Source organism: Rhea pennata, chromosome 1 (genome assembly GCF_028389875.1).
Source record: "Rhea pennata isolate bPtePen1 chromosome 1, bPtePen1.pri, whole genome shotgun sequence".
Taxonomy (NCBI): domain Eukaryota; kingdom Metazoa; phylum Chordata; class Aves; order Rheiformes; family Rheidae; genus Rhea; species Rhea pennata.
In genome coordinates this window covers 30,288,311-30,301,598 of record NC_084663.1, presented here as the reverse complement: position 1 = coordinate 30,301,598, position 13,288 = coordinate 30,288,311, and the positions used below count along the sequence as shown (strand labels likewise).

The 13,288-nt window shown below is 34.6% G+C and overlaps 1 protein-coding gene across 1 annotated transcript in view; it reads right to left on the bottom strand.

The window, feature by feature from the left end:
• Positions 1–13,288, bottom strand: part of IMMP2L (inner mitochondrial membrane peptidase subunit 2) — a 475,219-nt gene that overhangs the window by 151,125 nt on the left and 310,806 nt on the right. The window contains exon 4 of the mRNA XM_062567049.1: positions 3,206–3,271. Within this exon, the coding sequence (XP_062423033.1) occupies positions 3,206–3,271 (66 nt within the window). The remainder of the gene's footprint in view (positions 1–3,205; positions 3,272–13,288) is intronic.

Below are 13,288 nucleotides of genomic sequence, written 5' to 3'. Positions count from 1 at the left end.
TAAATATTCTTTTACTATCTTCAGTAGTTAACAAATAGTAAAATGCTAACTAGTTTAGTTAATAACATGAGAAAACACAGTATTCTTGTGAGAATATTTTCCTAATGATGCATCAAACAGGCTGAATAAACATACTTCCTTCATCCGTGAAAGCATAGCTTAAAGCCCTACAGATGCTTACATCTATCACCCATTTAGTGGAGCACTACATGAAAATACCTTCCAACTCACAACTGTCTTCAACGCTGTTTTCACAACAGAAGTCTGCTCACCATTGAAAGCGTACATTCATTCAGCCACTTGACACCAAGCAAAAGTTGCAGAGCAACTTCTACTTGACAGACTGTGCATTTCACTGGTCTTCCAGATAAAATGCTCCACACAGCACACCTCTATACACAACGACCTCCCTGCGAAGTTGCTGTTGCCACAAGTAGCCCCATATATGCTGGCCACCAGATCTAACTGATGATTCCCACTTTTCCATGCCCTAGAACTGAAACACTGCTTTTCGGTTCTACTACCAACGTTTCCTATATATCATAAAGGCACTTGCACAATGCACGTGCCCACTTATGGAAAATGTGTTGGTACATCTTCATTTCTCTTAATGAATGAGGACTAGTGGGGGTAGAGGACCCTTACCCCCATGCCTGCCACAAGCTCAAACACTTCAGCTTCATTCCTGCAATGAGAAAAAGGAGGTAGCAGTAACCTCTGCAGTGACACCAGATGTCTTTCAGCAAGAAGCAATTCTGATTGATCAGTGGAGCAGCAAAAGGCTTAAAGAAGTGTATTTATAGCATACAGGCATAAACTGTCTACTTCAAAGACTTGATATTAGGAGCAAGGTTGTTCCAACGTTCCTCTAAAATCAGTATATATCAGTTATGCATCACATCCCATCCAGGCCAAAAAAGATTCAAAATAATATGGAAGAGTCCCATTTCAACACTTTCAAATCTATTTTTTGTAAATATTCCATATTACTTGCATTCTCACCAAGCGCATTATATTTTATGTTGATCAGGAATAATTCAATGTATAGAAATATATAAACATAAGATACTGATATCTTTCAAAACCAATGCTTTATGCTTTGTAATAAAGGTCTGCCTTCAGACCTATCAAATAACAAAGGAAATCTTCCATTTATGTTTTCTAAGCATGCTTTCCACGACCAGTCATCTGTTTTACTCACAAATCTCATATCCATTGTGATATCATTACAAAAATAAATAATTTATATTTCAGAAATAACTTGCCAGTTTTGACATTTTACTTTATTATCTAAGCTTTTGCTTTATTCTAGTGCGATGAAAAGTGGCAAGTATTACTCATATTCCCTACACATATACCATTAAGGGGCAATATGCAATAAAAACTCAACAGCTCTGTAATATGTTCTTTAACATCTTATTTATGTTTTTTAAAATGTTTCTACAGACAAAGCAAAAACTGTGGGACAATTTTCATTTGGTCAAATAGAAAAAAGAATGCACATCTGAAATATTGACGTTAATATTTCTAGCAATAAACTAACCTAACCTATTTTGCCATGGACAAATTGAGGACCATCACCCAGTCTTCTGTACCCACAAGTGATACACTAACCTACAGGCTCTTCAGTATTCTGCATACGCTCACACAGCTAATATGCACCCATAGGTTTTCCCAGTTGGCCAAAAAGCACCCACAGAAGTTAATGAAAAGTTCAGAGTCTTCAGGCACTTAAACATACAGTATAATTCATTTTCCACAGTTGGAATTTATTATTATATATATTATACATAATCGTTCTATAAGATGTTATTAAGCATCTTTATTGTTATTAAAAATGCTATTGAGTTTCAAAAATCTGACACAGGTTAGTAATAGAGAACAATGAAAAGTAACACTTGAAGTGGCTTTGTATTGCTCTCTCTTTCTGACATTGATACAGAAATGAATCAGGAACACCAAATTATGAATACTACTCACCATTTACAAGAATTACAGTACCAATATCAACTACATCAAGAAAATAAGCATCTTCTTAAGGATATAGGCTTATAAAAGACATCATCCAATAGCTCATACTGTTTCTGTGTTTTTATTTCTCTAATGTGATAGCTAAATGTTAGTCTTTGGACACTGAATTCTCTTCTTACTGCCTGTTATTTTAGATTTTGTGCTACAGCAGATATGTCAGAATTTATTTTTTTCCTCTCAGACCAAGATTATTTGGAAGTTTTCATTAAAACAGAAATGATACTGACTGCAAGGGGGGAAAGACGTAGCCATACCCCACACTGCGGAACAGCCCACCAGTGCTGGTATTAACCCAGGCTCCTTGAGACCACACTCAAATCCTTGACTCGAATCACAGCTGCCAAGTACTACACCAGAGCAAGAATCATTATCTAAATGAACCGAGCCTCGGTCTGCCATGCTGTCTGAAAGCTCCCAGGGACATTCACATCCTACTGTGGGAAACTAGGGATTTACACTCCCAACCCTATGCCAATTCCAGTCTTCATCTAGGAAAAATAATTCTTTTCAAAAAACATTTTCATCAAAATAACTTTTCCATGAAAACTTTTGATTTACCTCTACTAGCAATTTACTTCCAAACAGCCCCTGTAGTAAGGTCCATCTGACAGAGCAACCCAAGGCTTTCAGTACTTTAGAATTTACCCCTTCTACAAATGTTTCCGATAGAATAATTTACTCCAAATCAGTTCCACCACATTCCCTACAAATTCCTAGAGACTGCAATGAAGGCAGTCATCTATGAGCATTTCGTGTCTCAAAAGGAAAAGAAGAAAAACTCGAAACAAACAAATAACACCCCTGCCTGAAAATCCAACCTATATTTGCCAATCATGGTAGGAAACAGCAATTGGACTCTCTAACTGAAGAAACAGTCCTATAATCTTGACTTATTAAAAAAAAAATGTACAATTAACTGCCATGGTATGTGGCAGAGATATTCTAACCAACAAGCATTATTTGCATCCTTGTACCTTTCATGAGAGAGTGAGTAGCTTTGTGTACCATTTCTTCTCTCATTAAAAAGGAGACAGGTACATTGCTGACATCCCTGTTAAGAATAGATAGAAAGAAAATACTAGAAAGTTCTCGTTGTCTAGGATACTGATTTAAAATCCACTGAAAACTGCACTATTCCTATAAAGGCTCAGAGACTACGGCTTAAAATACTTACTTGATAATGTCTCCTTCAAGAGCAATCACTCGTTTAATGATCTTCTGTTCAGGGTTTCTAGGAGACCTGAGACAGGAGATAAGGTTATACAATCAGTAATGTTCCCGTTGTTTTAAGAAAATGAAAAGAAATTCCACAAAGAAATAGACACTATTAAAGTCATTAGGAGATTCCATGGTCTCCTTGATATAGCATCAATCATGATGTTCCACCCTGAAGTGAAGCTACTGTAATCATTCTTATTACAAGTCATCACTGAAAAGCAGATGCTGAACAATGACCTGCATACAAACACTACAGTAATCAACATTCCTTCTATTGTGGATAAATACACTTGACACCATTAAAATTAGAATGTCCCATTAGTGATCAAGAGGGTACCTTTGCAAATTGATTCATATGTTTTAACTTGAATCCTCCATTCAACTTTAACATCATATTGCTTTTAAACATTCATGTCATTCACGACAGGAAAAAAAAATCCTTACATTATCACATTAATATTTATCACTCTAATTTAGGTAAACCTTGCCTAGGGAATTGCAGAGAGTTTAAAAAAAAAAAAGATGTAAAATTTTCCAAAAGCTTTTACTTGATCCAAAGTTTCCTAATATGGTAACATGCTTTCACTTCAAGTTAGTTTCCTATAAATATGCTTTATTGAGTGTATTCTGATCATGCGTTACATTATATGAGAAGCAAAGCTGCAGCACAGCTGGAATATTTGAACTTCTTGAATACATATGAAAAGATGTGACTACTAGAATTGTGTTATTCTATCATAGTTTTTATAGACTAACATAGACATACACTACTAATTTACTTTTCCTGCTATATATCTCTCTTTTTTCATTCTTGACTTTTAATTATTTACCTATGCAAATATAGTAGAGTATTTTCATGTTCTTTAAAAATGAAATATTATTTGCTGCTTGTATATAAGAAAGTCAGTGAAGGAACAAATGGTTTTGATTTTCTGCTGATGCTTGGGTTCGCTAAGCATAGCCTATTAGAAATATAATTACAAGAGCTTTATGTTACAATTCTTGTTTCTGAAAACATTGGCCATGCCATCCTCACAATAGACCAGTATTTTTGAGCTGGTCTCTGGTCAGCTCATGTAAAGATTACATTTTCTCGAAGAAGCAAAGCTGAGATGAGTTTGGATTAAAAACCTGCCAGCAGTGCTGCATGAAAAAAGGCATTTGCAGATCACTTTCAGTTCCAAAAGCTAAAAAGAAATATTGTTTCAAGTTAACATGAGATGATATTTTTCAATATTAAACTAAATTTTTTTCAAATTTATTTTATTTTTGTGTTGATACATTTAGAATATATTTTAAAGAAGTAAAATAAAATTCAAGAAGCATCATTTTGAACTAAAAAAGGTTTTCTTAGAAAAAGTCAGCATGATGTGTTAATATTTTTCAGAAATTTTATGTAAAGAAAATTCTCACATACACACACACACACAAAATCATTCAGTACCCCTGGCAGAGATGAGCTCCGTTACTTATAGGTTTTCAGTTATTTATAGATTTGGGGTCCCAGAACAACGAGCATCTGTACTGACAGTAATTTTTTAGCAGTAAACAGAGAAAACGGAAGAAAAGATAACAAGGCCTGGGTATTCTAGTAGATATTGAGAGCTGCTGTACAAATACAAACAAAGTCACAAACCACCATAACACTCTTCATCAATATTATAGGTAGGACAAGTAGTTATCTAAGGAAGATCTCTCAAGATCATGCTACTTTATTCAATATTGCTATCACATACATGATGAGATTTTGTACATGGATGTAGAACTGAAAAAACAACAAAATCATGTTTCTTGTTCACCTGACAAGGAATACAAGTCGTTGTCTCCCAAAGGGAGGAACTTCATGGGGTTTTATTTAGATTCGAGTTCAAGACTGGAGGAGAGAATAAGTGAATTAGGTGTATTAGAACTATATAGGCCAAGGCACAGTATCAAACCTGAAAACCAGAGAAACTCTGTATGGGAATTTAGGCTGACTGTAAAGTTTTCATGTAAAATTTAACTAATGGTAATAATACCTAATGTATGTGAGGCATTGTGTGTGTTGTAAAAACTGAATGAAAGCAAATTTTAAGTTCGTTATTTCAAATTTCTGTTCAGGCTAAAAACCTTACTTTCAAAGGTTCTTTGAAATTCCCCATGTAGGCATTTTCACTTGGTTAGTATGTACATATTGTAATGTAATTACTGACCTCTCCATTAATTTGCCTTCATTCTGCAAAAATTGTAATGACCTTGAATAAACATGAGTAATTGTTCTAACAGTGGTGACTGTTCCATCAGTAATGACATATTTAAACAAAGCACATAATTTTTCAAAAAGACTTCAAGGAATTCCTCATAGATGGTTATTATAACTCCTGAATCTTTTTATAGCCAGAATAATTTAAAATAAACATTACATTAACATTTTCATCACCATCCATTAAAATGGCAAAGGAATTGTGAAAAGGAGGAGTAGCAGGTAAAAAGCAACGAAAGATGAGGGCACTTTTCAACAACGGATTTTCAGCAGGTAATTAGAAGGTTTTGCTCAAGAGAAATAGTAATGAACAGGGGATAGGAGAGACTTTCTGAAGTGATGGATATTGATGCCTTCCTGAAAGGAGGTTAGTGCAAGACTGAGATTTCACTGGTGATGGAGGTCCAAAAAAATAAAAATAAAAAATAAAATGTAGATATAGGCAATTCCTAGCTTTGAAATTTCTCAGCATCATTATGGAATATTTTAGCCTAGCTCTAGGAAAAGATCTCATTAACCAAGGAGGGGAAACATTGTAATTACCAATTGTTCATACTTCTCTTTAGAAGGTAGCAACTTTCTTCTTCCAGTGATTTCTAGGTAGAGTAACAAACAGTAGTCTTTAAAAACAGGGTTTGTTGAAAACAGTAGGAAAGAGATTACAAACACAAGAAACTGTTGATTTACCTAGGTTTCTCTTCAAAATTACACTACATTTTTTTCATTCTCCTTGCATCAAGGCCATGTTCAGACAGGATGATTTCAAAAACCATTGTGTAGGAAGAGCCAAGGAATTATTTCCTGTCACACAACGAATATATTTTGTCTTTGGAAGGCAGAATTCAGAAGATATAAATATCATTAACATGAATAAATAGCAATCACTCATACCCTTAACAGATGGATGCAGACATGTTTCACAGAGTGGTTAGCATGTACATTCCTTGACCTTTTTCAAAGCAGGCCTTTCAAAAGGTTAGAATCAATTTTTCCTCATCTCCATATAACCATTTTTTGTGATGTATGAATTAGGGGCACTAGTACCAGTAATGGTCAAAATGGCTAAGAAATTCTCAAGCACATTACAAATATGAATGCACAAAATAGCAGTTAATAGCATATGAGTGATGCATTAGGAAAAACACCTCTGGAAAATAAAACCACTTCCTAAAGGCAGATGGAATTCTACCGCACTCATAGTCACTTTTCCTTTTTTCCTGAAGAAAACTGGAAAACAGACAAGTTGTAATGTGTCCCTCAAATCATTAAGTCTGAGGATAATTCATTGTACCATTTCTCTTTAAGTGGTATTCTTCATTCAAGCATTTCAACAGAACAACCAGTGTATAATACAAAAAGAAAGCACTGGGCTCTCTATCATCTACGACTGATAAATATTTTTGATTCTATCTGTGAAAACAATTATTTGAACTTCACCTACCAACTACCTCATCGCTGGCTGTAAATAATAGAGCAAAAGAGCAATACCTCTCTGAAACACCATTTGCTAAATAGAACATTTGACTCTGCCTTAGCAACAATTTCTAATTTGTTCAGAACTGTAAGCTTACTTACACTGCAATGCAGAAAACCCACCCTCATTCACAAAGGCATGAGTCATGACATCAAAATCCAGATTTATCCAGATAAAATAAACAGTATAACACGAGGAAATAAAATATTTGGTATCTGGTTGTATGTGGTTTTCCAGACGCAGCTTTAGCAACTCGGCATAAACAACAATCCTTTAGTTAACTTCTAATAGTAATCTTAACTGCTTTTCCTAAGCCTACACACTTGTCTCATTCTATATCAAATTTCATCCACATCAAAACTTTCATTAAAAACTAATAAGTAATTCCACTGCAATGAAAAGAAGAAAAACAACTGTCTTTGTCATAAGGACATCATTAATTTCAGATTGAAGCCTCTCATGTGGGGCCATTTGTTTGAAAAGGAAATAAGAGGGTTAAGTTAAGCAGAGGTGATGGTGGATCACCCCAGAAATTAGGGCAGATTCAGGTTCCTTTATTCATCTGCAGCAAGAATTTCAAGAAATAATATTCCAGCCTCCAGCCTGCACACTATTCTGGCATAGGACTCTCTTGGTTTATCCAACAGCTCTAAAGAGTTCAATTTCATTACTACAGATCGTGTGTTTCAGAGCTGAAGACAAACTGAATATCCTCATGGAAAAATAATATTGAGAAGAAGATTGGTCAGATTGATCCCAGCTTCACCTGGGATCTTATCAGTGATGCACCTCCAAAAGCATAGGCTGAAATATACAACACTTGAAAAGTTTATCTTGAGGAGAGATATAACAATAGCTGTGTATCTATGAGCAAGTGACATCCTGTTCTAGTTTAGGAAAGTATTGACTAGGTTTTCTAGTAATTACCTCAATAGCTCCATGACATTTTCTCTAATAAAAATGAAACATTTATATTTTTATTTTAAATTACATGCTATTACCATATACACATATGTATATACATACATGTACACATATACCTACACACACACATATATTTATGTACACGCAAGGATCTGTTTTTCTCTGTGTAATACTGCATTCTGCAAGCACAGTGTGGGATACAAGTACTTTAAAACATGTTTACCAAGAAAGACAACAGGAGGAATGATACAGCCAGCAGGAAAATCCACTGTTTAGCGAGCTATTCTCAGATAAAAAGACCAACAGTTCTCTGAAGGCTTTCACCTTTCCTTATTGAGCAGCTGAGCACTTCAGTCATACTATTGCTCCTAAACTTTCTTAACATTTGAATTATTTACTACTTAGCACAACTTTAAATAACTGCTCCATAAACTAATTAACATTTGATCAATCATTAAATTTTTATGATTTTTCTACTTTTGTATGTGTTATTTTACACTTCTTTCTTTGATTTGTCTTCTCGAGTCCCTATAGCAATTCATGCTTAAAAGCTTGGAACTGAAATTGCTACAAGTTTTTCTAGAGAGAGTGCCTTTTAGGCTATATCCTAAGATCCCAGCAGGATAAGCAAAAGAAGACTGTTGATTCATTTCTAGCTTCCAAAGAGGTACACTAACGTGTATCCCCAAATGCTATGTGATATCATTCCCTGTTGAGCATGCAGTCTTTGTAATAAAATAAAAATAAAATATAAAAGTAACCCACTGATCCTGGATAGCTTTCAAACACAGTGTTTGATGCTGAAATACACAGCAGAAAAACCAAAAGCAATTATATTTTTCAACAGATATTAGCACAACAGCTACCACCAAAAGAAAAAAATATTAGACTTCAGTAACAGTGAAGTCCAAATAAATAAATGCTACATCATAAAAGAACACTTTTTTCCCTGAATGAGCATTCAGAATTTCAGGGTGCACGAATAGGACAAAGAAGAGAAGGCCTTATATTGTGAACACATAATGAAGAAGCACATAGTATGTTTTAAACATATAGATTTAATTAGATACTTTAATGATCTACATATGTTTAATTCTACCCATCCATTACCCAGTCCACCTATATGGGTTTTGTGCTCACATTCCAAAATTATTTGAATGTTGATACTAGCCAACATTTTATACAACATGCCAAATAGAAGGTATTTATTAAAAACTTGCATTGAAAGATATCTGAAGTCTATATTGTCTTTATATTCATACAGCTATCTATATGCATATATATTACTCTTAGCACATGACTTTACTTTTTACTATGAGATAAAAGGAGGGTGTTTAGGCAGCATCCAGAAGTTCACTTTCAGATTATTCTCAATTTACTTCAGATTCAGGTAGTTATTTACATAGGTGCAACTGAAAGACTGAACAGTTTGTTTTTATAACATGAACAGACTGAAATAACTTAGGCCGACTTTTCATAAATAGTATCTTTGCTTTCATTCATATTATTAATGCCAGACACTGAGAAATATTTAACTCCATGAAACAGAATGAGCGTGAGCTTTTGACATCTCAGTCCAAAGCTGTGATCCAAAGTCCTTCGCTCAGGGATCGTTTAATCTCCCATAAATACCTCCCTGCCCAATCTGAAATTTCCAGTGCAGTTAATTTCCACCTCTGGGCATTTCTAGAACTGCTGCAGGATAAAGCAGTAGTTGTTTATCTTCTTTCTGGGCCTTTTGAGGATCCAGAAATTTGCCAGAGCAGTACCTAAAATGTAGTTAGAATCCAAAATAAATTATACTAATATACCTAAAGAACTGGGAACCTCACAAGTACAATTGTAATGGCTTTACTTTTAAACCATGCTCAGAGGAAGAAGAAAAAGAGAGATAGTAAAGCTATCTCATTCTCATTTTCTGGCCTCACTTAAAAAGATATGTAGCGGTTTTACCTGGCTGCATCACATCTAGATAAAGATGCTGACCTTCAAAAAATGTTTTGTACTCTTGGTCTAAGATGAAGGAGATTCCTCTTACCAGCATAATAGTGGATGCTAAAGCTCTGAACAGCAGAAAATATGTAGCAATATTTGCTCTTTCATCACTCCCACTATTATAGCTGTGATAAAACAATTGCAATACACCCAATACTAAAAGTTGCATAAGAATTCAAATTTACTTAATATATGCAAATATTTTCTATTACTTAATATATGCAAATATTTTCTAAACAGATCAGTTTTAATTAGCTCATTCAAATTTCTCCCCATGTATATTTTTTTCTTAATTCCACACTCATTTATATAGAGGAAAAAAAAATCAGAGTTTATACTTTGACTTACACTTTTTAATTTTGTTTTTACTTCTTTTGGGTATATGCCATTTCTCTCTAGTCTCAGTAGATATGGAAGCTCAAAATAAGTGTAACATTCTTCAAATCACTGCACAGGTTCTAAGACAATTTCTATATTGTGGAAATCAGGTAATATAGAAGCTGAGGGAGCAAAATGACCATGATTAGTTTATGCTTCTTCGTTGTTGTTCCTGACACTAAATTCTATTATGTGGAATGGCTATATTAGGTTTCAGGAACTAGACAGATCCAGTAACTGTGCTGAGTATCTGTCTTCAGTTTGGACTCACCAGTACAAGAAACATACTGATAAACTGGAAAAAGTGAATGGCCACCAAAATAACGGTAACAGAAGAGTAATGTACCTTAGCAGCTGGGTTTGTTCAGCCTGCTGAAGAGACAACAGGGCATTTAATTGCTGTTCATAAGTATCTAATGGATGATTAAAGAAAAACAGGGAGGCAGACTCTTTCTGGGAGGTGAGCAACACAAGGAAGAGAGGAAACAGCCGTAAATTGGAACAAGTGAAATTCAAACTGGATATCAAAAATTTTCACAGTGCAGGTTGCCCAGCACTGGTACAGGTACTAGGAATCTTGGAGATGATCAGAGCTCAACTGAACAAGGCCTTGAGCAGCCTGATCTAACTTTAGAGTTGGTCCTGCTTTGAGCGGATACTAGGATTAGATGACCACCAGAGGTGCCTTCCAGTATAAACCATTTTTCAAGTCTAACTCTGTAGACACTTTAATCACATTCAAATATATAAGGAATCATTATGTTGATTTATATATATATATATATATATATATATATTTTTATATATATATATATATATATATATACACACACACACATATATATACACATATTGCTTGGAATGCAGGCTTTGATGCTAAAAGAGTCCATACTGATCATCTTAACCTTCACAAACCACAGACTTTTTTTGCCCAGAATCTACCTTTTAGGACAGTATTTAATTCTATTCTAAAGCATTTTTAGAGAAGGCTATGAAATCTCATCTCAAAGATTCTGAGTGACAATGAGTCCAACATCCAGAGAAATTATTCCAAAGTTTAATTATTCTTGCTATTAGGAAATTGCATCTGCATTCAAAATTGAATTTATTCAACTTCAATTTTGATTTCATGCTTTTTCCTCCAAGGCAGAAACATCCGCGACATCTTATTTCTTCTTCATGCAGAAAGATTTAGGCAAACAGGCTTTCTCATATTTCTCTTTGATTCATCAGCTAGAACTCATTTAGCTTCTTAACATAGCTAAGTTAGATAAGTTTTCTGATTCCTGAATCATTTTTGTGACCATATTTCACACTCTCTCCAATATTTCCATTTGTCTTGGCACACAGACATGAGAATCTAATATTATTTACCTCCTATTATTATACTGGCTCAGTGCAAAATCTCTTATTTCTTAATATTCCATTCACTTCATATATTCAGGCAGAAAGCTAATCGTTTTAGTATGGGCAGCTCACACTGACAGGAGAGAAAAAGTGATATCTAAACCTTTCTTTGAGTAAACTGCTTGCTAAAATAGTTAACAGTTTTGGTCACATTCTGTAAAGCATCTTGTTAGATAGTAACCATGTGATTCAGGTCCTGCTGTAACAACAGGGCCAAATTATTTACTGCCCTGCCTATCTCTATGCAAGCTTAACCAAGAGCTACTATCACGAAAGCAACTGCCAGAAGTAGTATGTAGCTTTGGATCACCAAGCAACCTGCTAGAAATACTCCCACTCACAGACAGAGCCCCAGCAATAACTGTATCATCAGAGCTGGACTAAGCCATCTACCATCTATCTAGCGCAGCCATCATTGAATCCATAAAAGGCAAGTTTGTAGATCAAGAAATCACATGTCAATAAAAAACCTTCCTGAAGAAACTAAATATAGTATGTAATAGTGTAGCACAGTGCTAGAGTATGTGTAGTATAGTACAGTTTATCAAAAATATGCCTGTATCAGAATGGCCTTTATCTGACAGTTTTGTAATGTTATTGGTAAAAGCTACCGGGTTTGCCTGACATGACCTATTTCTGAATTGATGGATCTTAACCATATTTTAGTTTCTAATACTCTGTAGATAGCATGAGAAATAAACCATGTGATCATTTTGTCCGGTAAGGTTTTCCTAAGGCCCTTCTCTGTTTTCTTTTGTTGTTGCTGGTGGTGGGTTTTTTAATATTGAAATGGCATCGTAAATCTTGAAAATATTTGCGTGTTCTTCTTTGTCCTTCTTCCCCTTGACAAGCCAAAAAGCCATTTCCAAAACGGTCTCCTGCACTATACAAATTGTGTCTGATTCCATTCTTACCTGTCAGTAGCAACATTTGACCAAGTTCTGTCTTTAAACAATATTATTATCCAATTACTCTAAGACAAGTGACATAGATTAGTAGTTTTTCAAAGAAAAATGCTATACAGAAAAATGGTATATAATTTTGACAATATTAACAGATAACGAGAGAAACTAGAAACATTCCTCAGTGGCTCCTGGGTTCTTTCCAGGCCAAGCTTGAGGAAGTAGGTCTCAGACCTAAAAAATACTGATTAAATAAATTCCTTCAAGACAGCACTTGCATCAACTGGTTAAGCATAAGCACCAGTGATGTTTGATTTAATTGGGAGCTCCACTAGAAATTATGTTACAATGATATAATTAATAACACTAGGAAAACTATTCTTCTAATAACATCCTGTAATTCTTTATTTAACACCACATTAAATTAGTACTTCTTAGTCAAACCTCTCTTAAAAAAACAAAAATTACTCACTGACAAAAAATTTTGTTTACTGAATGCAGTATTTTGCAATAATTGTAGATTGTTGGAAAGGTAGTATTTTATTTTTATTATTTTTTGAGCTGTTTGCAAGCTCCAAAACCAATGTGTCCCTGAAGCTTGACAGGGAATTCTAAGTACTTTCCAAACAGAAATAACAATCTGAACATATCACTTGCATAAAGCCTCAGTACAGGGGTCGCATACTTTGCCATACAGCCAGGGAATCATGAGAACAT